Below are 16,546 nucleotides of genomic sequence, written 5' to 3' on the forward strand. Positions count from 1 at the left end.
TCTCCTGCCTCAGCCTCCCAAGTAGCTGGGACCACAGGCGCCCGCCACAACGCCCTGCTATTTTTTGGTTGCAGCCGTCATTGTTGTTTGGCGGGCCGAGCTGGATTCGAACCTGCCACCTTGGGTGTATGTGGCTGGTGCCTTAGCCACTTGAGCCACAGATGCCGAGCCCAAACTCTTGGTCTTAAGCGATTCTCTTGGCTCAGCCTCCTGAGTAACTGGAACTACAGGCTCCTGCCACAACACCCAGCTGTTTTTTGGTTGCAGTTGTCATTGTTCTTTAGCAGGCGCGGGACTGGGCTCCAACCCAACCCTACTCACTGAGCTACAGGCACAGTAAAAGCACTTAGCACGGCCTTGTAATAAGCATTCCATGGATGTTAGCTGCTGCTGCTATAGTTTTTCTGTTCTCTTGTTCATTGTAGTATTTTTCAGCACTTAATGCCTTGAACATAATAGGTAAGCAAAGATATTTATTGAGTTGATAATTCTGTTACCATTATGATAAATTGTTTTTAATGGTACATAGTTTACATTTTTTTTACTAGTGTTTGTTACCTATTACCCTAGATATTCCTTTTTATAATCTGTAGTTCCTAATTTGCTGTATTCTGAAAAAACAGGTAATCAACTTATTTGGGATCATATTTGTTTTTTGTTTGTTCTTCTTATTGTAGGATCATGTTTAAGAGTAAAAAGTTTCCAGTGATTGGTGGAAGGGGATTTGAGCTTTAATACACATTCGAGTGTTTCTGGAATGGGCTAATCAGAAGCTTTCATTAGCCTGATTTGTGTTTCTCAACCATGCCTTTAATAAATGATGTTTCATAATGAACTGTTCCTGAAGTAGTGGTGGGTTACTACTGTGTATTATTTTATGATGTTATGCTTAATCATAATTAACAAAAATTGTTTTTAATAACAGGGATGTAGTACAACTCTCAATGCTTGAAATGAGACACAAGATAGCAGAACTGGAAGCCAAACTCAATAATGACAATGAAGGTATATAAGTAATTATTTATGTGTGACTCTTATATAATTATTTTTCATTTTACCAAAATACCTACAGTCCATTAAATTCCATATATTGAATATGGAATATAGTACCAAGATTTCAGTGTTGCTTTTTTGGTGGTATTAATAAATATATTTTTTTTAATTGCTGGGAATTCATTGAGGGTACATGGAACCAGGTTATATTGATTGCTTTAATAAAAATTTTTCATAGAGGTTTTAAAACTGATACTTCACAGTGTAAACCTAATACTATTTAATCATTTTTCTACCTTACAAGTTTTAAATGTTTATCATTTGGCAAAGCCTTTATTATATGACATAAATATATTATTTCATTTGTAAATAATGAAATATCACAACTTTTCTTCTATTCAACTCAAGTCATAACCTTCATATCTTAACTTTTGGATTTGGGGTATAACTTTAGCTATTTATTTACAACACATATCCCTAAATTTTTTAATGTATGCAGCATGTTAATTCATTCCACAAATATTTATTGATTGAGACACCACCATATGTCAACATTTTGAATGGAAGATTCTTTTTCTGGTTCTAAAGAGTTTCATGACTACTGGGAGAAAGTGTCAAACTAAAAATACGAATAAGAGAAGTAATACAAGTTCTGTGTAAGGAGAAATGGAAACTTAGGGAAGAGGCATCTATTACATCTATTACAACACTGGTGAGCTGATAAAGACAAATTTTCCAGAAGAAGCAGTGCTTGGACTGGATGCTAAAGAACAGTAGGGGTTGATTAGGGTTGTTTGAGTGGGCTTGGTTCTTAAACTCATTTTATTCTCTTCCTCTTTTGGAGAGCTATGAATCAAAAAGATAGTAGCCATTTGAGAAATAAAATGCTACTTTCTTTACCCAATGCTTTGTTAAAGCTTTATTGAAGAATACTGCTTTGTCCCAAGGCTAAAGTAACTCCATATATCTTAGATATATATCTGGCTTTGTAGGGATGTAATCTGGGTGTACCTAACCAAGTACAGTAATAGATCCTCTGAAGTTGACCACTCAAGGCACTGTAACAAACTGGTCATACAGAGGTGGTCAACGTAAGGAACTTGGCCTCCTGTACTGATATGTACATGTGGTACATGTCCAGTCTATGAAAATGAGGTCAACTTGAGGTGGTCAATGTGGAGAGAAGGTCAACTATGGAGGTTCTACATGGTTGCATTGGCAGAGTAGCTGGTATTTCCTTATCTACTTAGTTACAGAAAAAGCAGAAGGCATGGCCACATATAATGGAATAACAATACCCACCAGTAAAATATAGCTCAACAAGTCTTCCTATCAACAGTTCTCATGAGGAGGAGCTAGTAATATGGGTACAAAGAGCAAAGGCCACAGTGGTATTAGAAAAAGTTCTTTCCTGAGCAGGCAAAGCTAAGGCCTAGAGTGAAGGGCAGAAAAATTTACCTCTTCCTTAATTTTTTATTAAAAAAGATCTTTGTCAGACAAGGTTGTTGTTATCATATCATCCCCACTTATAGAAAAATGAAATTCAGGAATTTAAATAACTTAATAAGGCTCCATAATCAAGGAATGGCAAAGCCATGATTTACTCCTAGCTCATCTATCTTCCATTACTACTATTTCTACTATAATTGACATCTACCACATCAGCACTCAGAACTTTTGCTTGTCTACTGTTGCATAGCAAATGACCCTTTGATTTAAGAGCTTAAAATAATATAAATTATCTCACAATTCTGTGAATTAACTGGGTTGGTTCACGTGTATAATACTTGAGGGGGTCTCTCATTTGGTTGCTATCAGGCATTACCTAGGGCTCAGACATCTGAAGCTGAGGGTTCAACTTGGCTGATCATTCCAAGATGATGCACTCACATGGCTGGCAGCGGACACTGGCTGTTGACTGAGAGCTCAGCTGGGACTGCCTGTCAAAATTGCCTCTTGTACCTTTTGTTTCTCACAGCATGGTAGCTGGGTTCCAAAATGTGTCCTAAGAGTAAGCATTCCAAAAGGCACAAGTAGAAACTGCCAGGCCAATTAAGAACTACTTCCAGAACTGGCACAGTGTTATTTCAGCTGAATTCTATCTGTATTAAAGTGGGTGGAGAAATAGACTCTGCTTCTCAAGGTCACATTACAGAACAACATGCGGGATGGGAAATTTTAATGTCATCATCTTTGGAAAATACAACTGCCACAAGGGCATTAAACATAAAGCTATTTGGGGGAGAATGCTAAGTAACTGATAAAGATGAACATAGATTACAATGAGGGTGTGGTAGGAGATGAGATTAAGGTTTATGAAAGAGATAAATCAAGAGTCTTTAAATGTGGTGCTAATGAATTTGCATTTATTCTGAAGGCAACAACGCAATATAAAGGTTTTAAAATAAATGTATTGTTTTAACATTACAAAAGAAGTATATGCACATGTGACAACTATGGGTACAGGCACACCTGCATGTACCTGTTTTCAGGCTTGTCCAGCCCCAGGATGCATGTGGATTGTGTGAGGACATTTTTGCTTGTCTGTGGTGGCAGATAGGAAAATTTGGAACTCACCTCAGCAAAAGCTGTTGCTTATCAGCTTTCATTAGTGTTTGTATATTTAATGTGTGACCCAAGACAACTCTTCTTTTACTGTGGTTCAGAGAAGCCTGGTAGATAATTCTTTCACATTTTCTACTTCCTCCTCAAATCCTACCCCCTCACTCTGTTATACTCACTCTCAGCCCAGGAGCTTTCCTTCCCTTTTCAAAGAGAGAGAAGAAGCCAGCTTCCACATTTCCACCAACAAAGCTACCACGTACTTGCCTCTTTGCACATCCTCTTCCCTCTTGTTCCTATGTACAGGGCAGTCCTAATTATCTCCCATTAACTCCCTCCCTGTAGTAGATGCTGTCTGCTCTCACCTCCTCAAGGATATCAGCCATGCTCCTCAGTCTTTCCTATATCATCTGTTTTCTCTGCTCCACTGGATCATTTTCAACAGCACATAGACAAGGCTGATTTTATTTTATCTAAAGAACAAAATGACATACCTCTTTTGGCCCCACCTTTCCCCTTTGACTGTCATCCCCTTTAACTGTCCCATGCACAGCAAAACTCTTTAAATAATACTTTTTTATTTCTACTCTTTCTCATCTACTGATTGTTGTTTAGTCTAATCTCACTCATAACTGGATTAATATTTAGGTAAAACAGCAAACACAACCAACTCCAAAAGGTTTTGTGTTCCCATAGTAGGCTCTTAAAGTTCTTTAGGCTTCTCAGGAAACTATATATACACAAAGTGGTTTTGTGTTTTAATTTGAATTTTGTCATCACAAAGCTTAGTGACAAGACCACAGGAAAAGAGAATATTTAGGTGACTGGTTTTTTAAAGTGAAAAGAGTCAGAATTTGTTTAGAGCTTTAAGTGCATTTTTAAAAATTGAAACCTTGGCTTGCTGCCTATGGCTCAAGTGGCTAAGGCACAAGCCACATACACCTGAGCTGGTGGGTTCAAATACAGCCCAGCCCGCCAAACAACAATGGCAGCTGCAACCAAAAAAATAGCTGGGCTTTGTGGTAGGCGCCTATAGTCCTAGCTACTTGGGAGGCAGAAGCAGGAGAATCTCTTGAGCCCAGAAGTTGGAGGTTGCTGTGAGCTATGATGACACAGCACTCTACCCATGGCAATAGCTTGAGGCTCTGTCTCAAAAAAAAAAAAAAAAATTGAAACCTCATAATTACCTTTTGAAAAAGTAATACTACCTCTATTTTTATAAATTAAAAAATTGGCTCAGCGCCTGTGGCTCAAGTGGCTAAGTCGCCAGCCACATAAACCTAAGGTGGCAGGTTCAAATCCAGCCCGGGCCCACCAAACAATGACAGCTGCAACAACATAAAAAATAGCCGGGCGTTGTGGCAGGCACCTGTGGTCCCAGCTACTTGGAAGGCTGAGGCAGGAGACTCATTTGAACCCAGGAGTTAGAGGTTGCTGTGAGCTGTGACGCTACAGCACTCTACCCAGGAGAACAGCTTGAGGCTCTATGTCAAAATAAATAAATAAATAAATAAATAATTGAGATTCAGGGATTGTTTCTTTCTCCTTTTTTTTTTTTTTTCCTTCTGAAAAAGACAGTGTCTCACTCTGTCTCCCAGGCTGGAGTATAGTGGCACAATTATAGCTCACTACAGCCTTGTGCAGCCTTAAGCTCCTGGGCTCAAGCTATTCTCCTGCTTCAGTATCCTGAGAGCTGAGACTACAGGGACACATCACCACACCTAGCTGAATTTTTTAATTTGTTGTTGAGACAGCGTCTCCTTCTTTTGCCTAGGTCTCCCCCAAGCACCAGGATTTACAAGCATGAGCCAACATGCCCAGCATGTTGGGATTCTAAATGGCTTTTTCAAGGCTACAGAAGTGATGAGTGATGGTTCTGGAATTAAAACCAGATATTCTGGTGTTAAAACCCACATTCTTAGCTGCTACTTCTTTCTACCTTTTAAGCTTAAGATTGCTCTTCATTTTTTTTTTTAAATACTATCTGTATACTAGAGACAAAAATCTTGGTTAATTGAGGCTCTGAGACATTTGCTCATCTGTGGATAGAAATGGCCAGGTTTGCCTAGTACATGCATGATTGTTTAATTCTCTCTTTAATTCATTCTAATCATGTTTTTCCTCCAATCAAGTAGAACTGTTCTTGTCAAGATACCAATGATTTCCATGTTGCAAAATCCAACAGCAACTCCCAGTCCACGTCTTACTTGCTGCACTTGATCATGATCTCATCTTTAAAACTCTTTGTTCACTTAGCTTCTGGGACAACATATTTTCTTGATAGCCTTTCAACCTATCGGACGTCATCATTTCATCTTCTTGATTTCTAAAAGCTTGTAGTGCCCCAGGGGTCAGTCCTCTGCCTTTTCTTCAAATGTATACCCATCCCTCCCATCACAGTGTTAAATACTATCTGTATACTAACAGCACACAAATTTATATCTTCATCCTGATATCTCCTTTGAGCTCCTTTGAGTCTTCACTTATAGGCTGGTTTCTTTACCCAAATCCTTTAGCAATTTGGTAATACATTAATAGATCAAAATTGCTAAAAGTAAAACTCACCTCAGAAAATGCTAAAAATGTTTTTGATAAAATTCACTTTGTCTAATTTCAAAACAAGGAAAAGAATACTTCTAATTATCTCAAACTAGCATTATCCTTAACGGTGAAACAGTAGACCTATTGCCATTCCCAGGGGGAAAAAAACCAAAATGCCTGATACCACAATAAAAATTTAATATTGTTCTGAAAGTTCCAGTCAACGTAATAAAATATGAAAGAGAAATATGAGTTATAGATGTTAGAAAGTAATAACAATTTTTATAATTTACTATCCAGAATTTTCTAAAGGGTCAATTGAAAACTTGCATATTAGTAAAAAATTAGGAAATGGTTAAATAGAAGAAATATTTGTTTTAAAAAGAAATTCCAGCCATAACCAGTTAGAAAATGGGGGGGGGGTTGCCTAGGCACCTATAGCACAGTGGTTACGGTGCCAGCCACATACACCAGGGGTGGCAGGTTCAAACCCCACCTGGGCCAGCTAAACAACAATGAAAATTGTAACAGGTGTTGTGGCGCACCTGTAGTCCCAGCTACTTGGGAGGCTAAGGCAAGAGAATCTCTTGAGCCTAAGAGTTTGAGGTTGCTGAGAGCTATGATGCAATGGCACTCTACTGAGGGCAACATAGTGAAAACAAAAAAGAAAGAAAATAGGGTTTTTAGGCCAGGCATGGTGTGGCTCATGCCTATAATCCCAGCACTTTGGGAGGGAGAAGTGGGAGGATCTCTTGAGGCCAGGAATTTTGTGACCAGCCTGGGCGACATAATGAGACCCCATTCCACAAAAAAATCTTAAAAAGCCGAGTGTGGTGGATCACACCCGTAATCCTAGCACGCTGGGAGGCTGAGGTAGATGGATTGCATGAGCTCATGGGTTTGAGACCAGCTTGAGCCAGAGTGAGACCCCCTTCTCTACTAAAAATAAAAAAGTAAATAAATTGAGACAAGGGGATCACTTGACCCCAAGAGTTGGAGGTTGCCACGAGCTATGATGTCACCAAGGCACTCTACCCAGGGCAACAGCTTGAGACTGTCTTAAAAAAAAAAAAAAAGAAAGAAAATTGGGTTTTTTAATGATCCTGTTCACAATTCAACCTAAACTATACAGTATCTGACAACATTTTTGATAAGAAATATGCAGGACCTATACAAAGGGATAACAGAAGACTGTCTCTAAGGGAATAATAACAGTTCAGTCCAAATTCTCATCTTACTCTCCATCAGAGATTTCCTCTGACAAGAAATCCTAGAATAAAAAATTGATAAAGTTGAGAATCTTTGCTGGGGAATGACACATATAATGGCAAAAAAAAAGTCACTATGAACTTTCTTAATGAGCTAAACTTGTTGCTCACTAGGCATTATGAAATTTCTACTGAAGGGACACATGTAGATTAATGCATATACAATAGGCATGGCTGTGCTCAAGTCCTGGAACATCTGAGTCTCTATACTAGAAAGGAAAAATGCTCAAAGTTACCTTGTACCAAGAGCATAGACTCCTTAAATGACAGCCTAAATAACAGAAAGCAGCTGTCTAAAAGAAGGTGATGTTCACTTGGGAATAGAGCATTGCAGTGGAAACACTCATGCCATGGTAAATTGTATGCATATTCAGGGAGGGTAAAAGAAGGTGAGGGTTTTTAAAGATAAAATAAGGATTATATAATTGAGATAATTATCTACAAAGATCAATAATAATGGTGGCTGTGAATGGTGGAAAATGAATAATGGTTTTCTCACAATTCTGGAGGCTAGAAGTCTTGAACTCAAGATATAAGCAGTGTGGTTTCCTTGGAGACCTCTCTTTTTGTCTAGTAGATGGCCATCTTCTCTCTATGTCTTTACACGGTCTTCTCTTTGTACCTGCTTAATCTGCTCTTCTTATAAGGACATCAGTTATACTAGATTAAGGCCCACCTATAAGACCTCATTTTTACCTTAATTACCTCTTTAAAGGCTCTGCCTCTAAATACAGTCACATTCCGAGGTACTGAGGGCTTCAGCATATGAACTTGGTGGGTAGGGGACTAATGGAAGGATTGGCTGGCAGGAAACAATTCAGCCCCCGTAACAGATGGAGTGTAGTTTAATAAAATCAGTGCTATAAAATTTGGGCCTAGGTTATGTTAAGGTAATAAAAAAGGAATTCTTTCAGTTAGTTACAAAAAAAAAGACCATCATTTTTTTTTTTAAGAGGGGGATCTCACTCTGTTTCCCAGGCTGGAGTGCTCTGGCACTATCATAGCTCACTGCAACCTTGAAGGTCTGCCTCAGGCAATCCTTCATCCCCTCCCTCCAGACTAGCTGGACTACAGGTGTCTCCAGACTAGCTGGACTACAGGTGTGCACCATTACACCTGGCTAATTTATTTTATTTTGTGGAGACAAGGTCTTCCTATGTTGCCAGGCTGGTCTCACACTCCTGGCCTCAAGCCATCTTCTCATCTCAGCCTCCCAAAGTCCTGGAATTACAGGCGTAAGCCTCTATGCCTGACTGGAAAACCATTTTTATTTATGAGACTGTGGGAAATAGGTTGTTACAAGCAAAACCTGCACTATACACTGAAATGAGAGAGTATAAAATGATATATGTAGTAGTCAGCTTGGGCTGTCATAACAAAATACTTTCTGCCTTGAGTGAGCTGACTTCTCACTATTTCTGTTCGTGTCAGAAAGAGAAAGATAGAGAGGAGGGAAAGAAAGAATGTTTTGATGTCTCCTCTTATACATCCTATAGAATCAAGGCGCCACCCTTATGACCTCATTTAACCTTTATCATCTCCTCAGAGGCCCTACCTCCAAATTTGGTCACATTGGGGGTTAGAGTTTCAACATGAATTTTGAGGGGGAGGAACAGCAGCATTCAGTCTATAACTGTCATGAAGCTATCACTTTCTAATTACTTTGTCCCCTTCTCTCTACCACAAGAAAAAAGAATTTTATTCTGCCTACCCAATTTGATAAAGGACTTCTGAGAAGAAGACTGGAACCAAGGATCCAATTAACAACAATGTTTCATTGGGATTTTTGTCATCACTGAAACTTAAATGAGAAGTGATGAGTTACTGAATAAGTTCTATTTGGAAAATTAGTGTAATATTTTCTAAGAAAAGCATTTAGATCCTTACTCCATACTTAATGCTAAAAATTCCAGATGGATATAGAGTTAAATATAAGCAAAACAAAATACATAATACATGTGAATTACAAGGGCTTTTGCAGAAAGCATCCAGCCATGTATAGCTGTCTCTTTCACATTACACGGCTGGATACTTTCTGGACAGCCCTTATATATCTCTTATGGATTTTTTTAAAAGGCCTTTCGTAGTTTAAGAGTAATAAAAGAAATGACTGAGGGAATTATATTTAGGTGTGACTTCAGATTAAACCTTTGATTTAAAAAAGGCCCATATGAGAGTCAAACAACAATCTGAAAAAGATATTAGTAGCCAAGATGATGATGGGCAAATGATCTATATTTTCACTATGTCTGTATCTTTTGCAATTCAATTAGAAAACACTTAGTTTCCAATAGATAAATAAAAGTAAAATATAAAGAGACAATTCCTGAGTGTAGAAAAATAGTCATCTTGTCTTTTAGCCAAAGAAAGTTGAAACAAACATGGCCTATCAAAGATAGGATAGAAGAGATCCTTTTAAAAGAGTGAAAAATGCACTTTTATACATTACTGGTAGCAATATAGTGTTACCTCTTGGGAAACACTTCTAGGATAAATTTCTTTCTTTCTTTTTTTTGAGACAGAGCCTCAAGTTGTCCCCCTGGGTAGAGTGCTGTGGCATCACAGCTCACAGCAACCTCCAACTCCTGGGCTCAAGCGAGTCTCCTGCTACCACCTCTCAAGTAGCTGGGACCACAGGTGCCCACCACAATGCCTGGCTATTTTTGCAGCCGTCATTGTTGTTTTGGTGGGCCCGGGCCAAATTCGAACCCGCCACCTTAGGTGTATGTGGCTGGCGCTTTAGCCACTTGAGCCACAGGTGCCAAGCCTAGGATAAATTTCTTATAATGAAGATGATGAAAATGACAATGAAAACAATTTAATAGCATTTTCTGTGTGCTTTGCAGCAGTTACATGTTGCAATTAATCCTCCCAATATCCTGTAAGATAGGAACTTTAATTATCTTCACTTTACAGATGAGAAATTGAGGCACAAAAAAAGATTAGAACTTGCTCTGAATCATATAGATAAGCTAGTAAGTGAGACATGACTCAAACCAACTAATCCTACTTTGAGAAATTTTTCCTCATGAAAACACCTGAAAATTGGGGAAGATGCACATTGTAACAATATGCCCTCTCCTTTTTTGACATGTTGATATTTTTGTTCATGTTGTTCTTGCTGCTTTAGTAACTTTTTTCATCTTTTCTGACTTGAATCAGGGATTATTTTCCCTCAAGCATCATTTTTTGACCTTATTCAACTTTGATCTCCCCATCCCTAATTTCCTCCCACCACCTTTCAGATTGGATGTCTGAACATTTTTGTCAAATGTTCTGGCTGTATGTTTCTTTCACCTGACTGGTCCTACTGCTGATTGACAGCAAGGGCTACATCTATTTTAGTTTCATGTCCCTAATGCCTAGTATGTTGCCACATTAGATTTGTTCCTTTCCTTATTACAATAAAAACATTTTCTTCTTTTATAAACCCTTTTCAAATTAACATAATTTCATTGCTGTACTCATTATAAATATAGTTACTAACAATTAAAATTCAGATGTTGCCCATATGATGATATGAGGTAAACACTTTAAGAGGTGACTATGCCATGAAGGCTCCTTTTTTTTTTTTTTTTTTGAGATGGAGCCTCAAGCTATCCCCCTGGGTAGAGTGCCATGGCATCACGCTCACAGCAACCTCCAACTCCTGGGCTCAAGCGAGTCTCCTGCCTTAGCCTCCCAAGTAGCTGGGACTACAGGCGCCCGCCACAGCGCCTGGCCATTTCTTGGTTGCAGCCATCATTGTTGTTTGGCGGGCTCCTTTTTCCTTAATGAGATTAAGGAAATTAAAATCTCTTTTTTACAGTTTTTTTTTTTTTTTTGGCCAGGGCTGGGTTTGAACCCACCACCTTTGGTATATGGGACCAGCGCCCTACTCCTTGAGCCACAGGCACTGCCCATTAAAATCTCTTTTATAAGAGATTTCCTAAAGTACTTGATTAGCTTGCCCTTCTACCTTCATAGCAAGAAGGCCCTTACCAGACCAAATGCATGATACCTTGATCTTTAGGACTTCTCAGCCTCAAGAATTGTGAAAAATATCAATAAATTCTGTTCTTTAGAAATTACCCAGCCTTGGGTATTTTGTTATAGCAGCACAAAATGGACTAAGACAGTCAATTTACAACCAATTTGACTGTATTCTTCTTAACATTTTAAAGTGTATGAGTTGGCATCATTGTTTCAAGGGGCCCTTTAATTCTGTTCTTTAACACTGCTACATGTCTTTGGTAAAATAAAAACTAAAAATAAAATTGTACATCTAAAAGATAGGGGTCCATCTAATTTCCTCCTGCTTTATTGGTCTCCCCTTCAAAGATCAATTCATGGAATTGACCATGATTCAAACTTCTAGAATTTTACAATTTTTACTTTGCTTTTGCTTTTTTTTTTTTTTTTTTGGAGACAGAGTCTCACTATGTCACCCTTGGTAGAAGGCTATGGTGTCACAGCTCACAGCAACCTCCAACTCTTGGACTTAAGCGATTCTCTTGCCTTAGCCTTTCAAGTAGCTGGGACAACTGGTGCCCGCCACAACACCCGGCTATTTTACAGCTGTCATTGTTGTTTAGCAGGCCCAGGCTGGGCTCAGACCTGCCAGCCTTGGTGTATGTGGCTGGCACCTTACTCGCTGGGCTATGGGTGCCGAACCTGATTTTGCTTTTCACTGTATTTATTCTAGCTAACGTCCCTCTATAAGATTATAAAACAGTTTGTTGTTTCCTTAAAAATGTACAATGCCTTTTTCCTGGTTTTCATTTTTAGAGTTGCTCCAGGAGTGATGATTTCAAGGAGCTATTTGCTCAGGGTTCTTTTTTCTTTCTTTTTTCCCCCTCTAAGAGACATAAATGTTTCTGATAAATGTTTATCCTTGTAACCTGTATTTTAAATAATGGATTTTTATAAATGTGTCTTAGACCTTGTTAGGTTGACTTGGCATGCTCAAGGTAAGGGATCATCTTTTTTGGTGTCAAGTTTATGGTGGCAGTCTCAAAGACAACAATGCATATCTTACTTGGACTGGTTTCATACAGTTCCGAAGTATTGTGGTATGAAGTCTATTCCAGAAACTTGATATTTTTAACTTCCAGTGTTATTCCAAGTTGAAAACATAATTTAACTATCATGGTATTTTAAAGACAGATGAAGAATGATGCAAAGTTTACAAATTTTAGATTTTCAGTACTTTTGCATTACCACAGAATAAAGTATGTTAGGTGGAGTAAGCCCCAATGTAGTCTTTTTTGTAGAAAAAGAAAACAGTTGATAATTATGAAGTTGACCTGATTTGTAGGAGCCAGTGCTGTTTTGGTGAAGAATAAACAAATTTGCATAATCTCTAGTTTTGTAGGCCTTCATCCACTTGCTCAGAGATTAGAAATTGCAATACATTTACTTTAGTATTAGCCATGTATTTTAGTCAGGACTGCAGGTTTTGGTGAGTTTTATACTCTTAATTTTTATGCAGTTGCACATCAGGTATATTTTAATTAAAAAATTGTTAATAACATACACATCTTACTAGGGTTATGGACATAATTGACTTGGAATGAATAAATGGTATAATTTATTTGATATCTCTATCTTGTCTTTTTCTTTCATCTGTGGGCTCAGTTACTTCATGCCTCTTAAGATTTTTCTAAAGCACATTCATCAGTTTTATGTGTATCCCTCCTTATTATAATTTATCAAAACACCAGTGCATTCTTAGGTTAGGTTTGGCATTGCAGCAATAATTAGTACTAGTGGGATAGATTAGATGAAGATATTAATTATTTACAAAATGCCAAAGGTATATCAAATTAAAACTCTGGAAATCAATCTCAATGATTACCTATTGGCTAGATAGCTTGAGACCAGATTATTCTTTGCTCTGAACTCTGATTAATTTGTGTTCTTTATTAGGAAGTTGACCTGGCACAAGCTAAGCTTACTTTTATAGCTACCCAGGGGCGGGGTTATCTATTAAGCACAGTGGGTACATTATATAGGGTTTATGATACTTTTAGAGGCTTATGAATTATCTTTCTTTTACAATCAGAAGAAAAAAAATAAATATGATGGCCTGGATTACATTTGTGTTTATACCAATACAGTAGTAAAATATAATTTTTAATATTATGAGGAAAGGGCTCATAAAGCCTTTTAGTGCTAAGGGCCCATGAAAGTCATAAATCTGCCCTATAGCAACATAAGACTATTTTCTTCCCTTTTTAATATACACTGCAATTTTTAAATTTTCTTCTTAATTCAATAGTATGTGTGCTTTTATCTTTGTTATTTTGTCTTCTATAATCCAGAGCCAACTGTGTACACTGAAGGAATACACATTTCAGTATACATTTGGAGATCAGTTCATCACAAGTAGAAACATGAATATCAATGTCATCACCACCAAGACCTTTACACTCATTAACATTAGCATATAATGATATACTATTAGGCTTATCTCTACTTGATTACCTTTAGGTCAATAATATTTTAAAGTAAAATGGAGTCAAAATTTATAAACTGAACTTAGGTATGCCAAAAATAAATTGTGCTATTTTGCTCTGAATTCCCCCATTCCCATTGTGGGAAAGGGGATGCAATGACAAAGACTTCAGCTAACCAGTTGTAAAGATGATTCCATCTATTTGGGCTCTACAGTATCTAACTGATAAATATTCAGTCCACGCTCCTCCTTTCTTGTTCCCTAAACATTTGAATTAATGACTCTTAATTTTGGTTTGCGGGCTTATTATTTGAGCCTCTTTCTTTTTCTTTTCATTCTTCCTTTCTTTTTCTCTTCTTTTCTTTGTTGAGTTTTTGACTAATACTGCCTGGGCTGATTTTGAACTCCTGGACTCAAGGGATATTTAATCCTCAGCCTCCTGAGTAGCTGGACTACAGGCAAGAGCCATCATGCCCATCCCACCCCTTTCTTTCGTAGATCACATTTACATAGAGATGAAGGAATAAGGGAGACCTGTGACAGGATGAAGTTGGCACTGGTGTGTGTTATTACTCTCTCCTTTGACTCTTCCATCAAATTTTACATAGCAGAAACTACCTCAGATGTGTAAAGAACATTTAAAATTGAAAAAAAAGCTGTCCTTTTTCTCTCTACAAAGCCTGACATCAAGATTAAGAAAAAGTTAGCTTTGGGTTTTAAAGCTAAACAAAGACCTTTTAATTCCAGGATATACTTTCCCTTTTTTGTTGTTGTTGCAGTTTTTGGCCGGGGCTGGGTTTGAACCTGCCACCTCCAGCATATGGGGCTGGTGCCCTACTCCTTTGAGCCACAAGCACCACCCAATATACTTTCCTTTTCCTCCTAGGTATAAGTGCTTTGGCTTTAATAGCCTAAGGGAGTTAGTGAAAGAAATCTACTAAAGGTTAACAGAAAATGCTTGTGAAGACAGCTAAATGTACACAGTGTTAAGTTCGTTAGCTTACCAGTTGAAAGAATATGATTTCAAAGTCAAAAAAAAAAAAAAATGGGTTTAGGGCGGCGCCCGTGGCTCAGTAAGTAGAGCACTGGTCCCATATACCGAGGGTGGGGGGTTCAAACCCAGCCCTGGCCAAACTGCAACAAAAAATAGCTGGGCATTGTGGCAAGCAACTGTAGTCCCAGCTACTCGGGAGGCTGAGACAAGAGAATCGCCTAAGCCCAAGAGCTGGAGGTTGCTGTGAGCTGTGACACTACAGCACTCTACCAAGGGCAATAAAGTGAAACTCTGTCTATTAAAAAAAAAAAAAATGGGTTGTTTAAACTCTAGTAGTTATCTCATTAATTAGCTCTGTCATCTTAAAAATGTTATTTGACATCTCTGGGCCTTAGCTTCCTTATCTGTAAAATAGGTAACTAATTAACATTTTTAAAATGAGGATTAAGTTAGTTAACATATGTAAAGCATTGTATGCATTACACATGGCAAATGCATAGTTATTAAACAGACTTCAGAATTGTTTTTCAAAGGAAAAAAATGAACATGACATTAGACAGAGGGTTAATACTGTTTAGGATGTATATATAGACATTTCAAGTTCCAAGAAAAGAACTATGTTCATGATATTCTCTCTTAGTTTTCATTATAAGGGTACATGAGGAAGTAAAGGATACAGGATAAAAGGAGCTGGGAATAAGACCAAGAATCCCAGTAGTCGTGATGAGATCTGGCTGTGTGGTAGGCTAAATGTAGCTCTAGTCTACTTCCTGCAATCTGGAAAATCCTGACTCAGAAATATACACCTAATAATTATTTCCTTCTAGTTCATATGTATTGCTAATAAAGTCAAGTGCAGTAGTGAATAAATGAAGAAGTGATCTTGATTTTCCCCCCTTTTTATTCAGGTGGTGAATGGAAGACCCGTTATGAGACACAACTTGAACTGAATGAACAACTAGAAAAACAAATTGTTTCTCTGAAAGAGAAAATGGCAAAAATCCGTGGAAATCCTTCAGGTGTGCAAGTAACCTAATGTGTCTTATAAGTTGAATTAAAACTGATAAAATATTAATTGCTTATATCTGCTTTATTGTAGATAGACTATCTTCTATTCGTGTCTATGAACAAATGACAGTGGTGAGTAAAAAAGAAAAAAAAATAATAATTGCAGGAAATTATTTACCTTCATTTCACCTAGATATATTCCAAACAAACGTTAAAAGACTGTGGCAAGGTCTACATAAAATATTTTGTTCAAAATAACTGTTTCTTACATGCAAGGAATCCTACAATAAAGTCATCAGAGTGATCTCCTTAAAAGCTGGACAGTTACTCCAGTATAGGTACAAACAAACAAAATTGAAGGAAAGGAATCTCAATAGTCAGGCTGGATGGAAACCTGAGTGTATCTGTTCCTACAGCCCTGAAGAGCCATTTAACACAGAAACACCTGTCTTCTACACCTCTAGAATAGGGTGACCAGATTTTAACATTTGTAAAGCAGGACAACATGGCCAGGGGGTAGGGCGGGGCGGGGCCTGACAACAATGCAAACTTTGATAAGCAGTTCTCGATAATCACTTCTCAACAATTATTTATTATTATTACAGTTTAACATTATAAAATTAACAAAAATAATATCAAACTCATATTCTGGAGAAATAGCCACATGGCAGCTGCAAACCGAATATTCCCTTCCTGCTCTCTCGCCATTCGTGTATTCTTTCCAAAAATCGGGACTTTTTTAAA

The 16,546-nt window shown here is 37.8% G+C and overlaps 1 protein-coding gene across 1 annotated transcript in view; it reads left to right on the forward strand.

Annotated features, from left to right (window-relative positions):
• CCDC169 (coiled-coil domain containing 169) overlaps nucleotides 1-16,546 on the forward strand; it is a 57,502-nt gene that overhangs the window by 1,359 nt on the left and 39,597 nt on the right. Inside the window, exons 2-4 of the mRNA XM_012811595.2 lie at nucleotides 926-1,005; nucleotides 15,703-15,813; nucleotides 15,894-15,934. Of these exons, the coding sequence (XP_012667049.1) occupies nucleotides 926-1,005; nucleotides 15,703-15,813; nucleotides 15,894-15,934 (232 nt within the window). The remainder of the gene's footprint in view (nucleotides 1-925; nucleotides 1,006-15,702; nucleotides 15,814-15,893; nucleotides 15,935-16,546) is intronic.

This window comes from Otolemur garnettii, unplaced genomic scaffold (assembly GCF_000181295.1).
Source record: "Otolemur garnettii isolate 467f Iridium unplaced genomic scaffold, OtoGar3 scaffold00167, whole genome shotgun sequence".
NCBI lineage: Eukaryota > Metazoa > Chordata > Mammalia > Primates > Galagidae > Otolemur > Otolemur garnettii.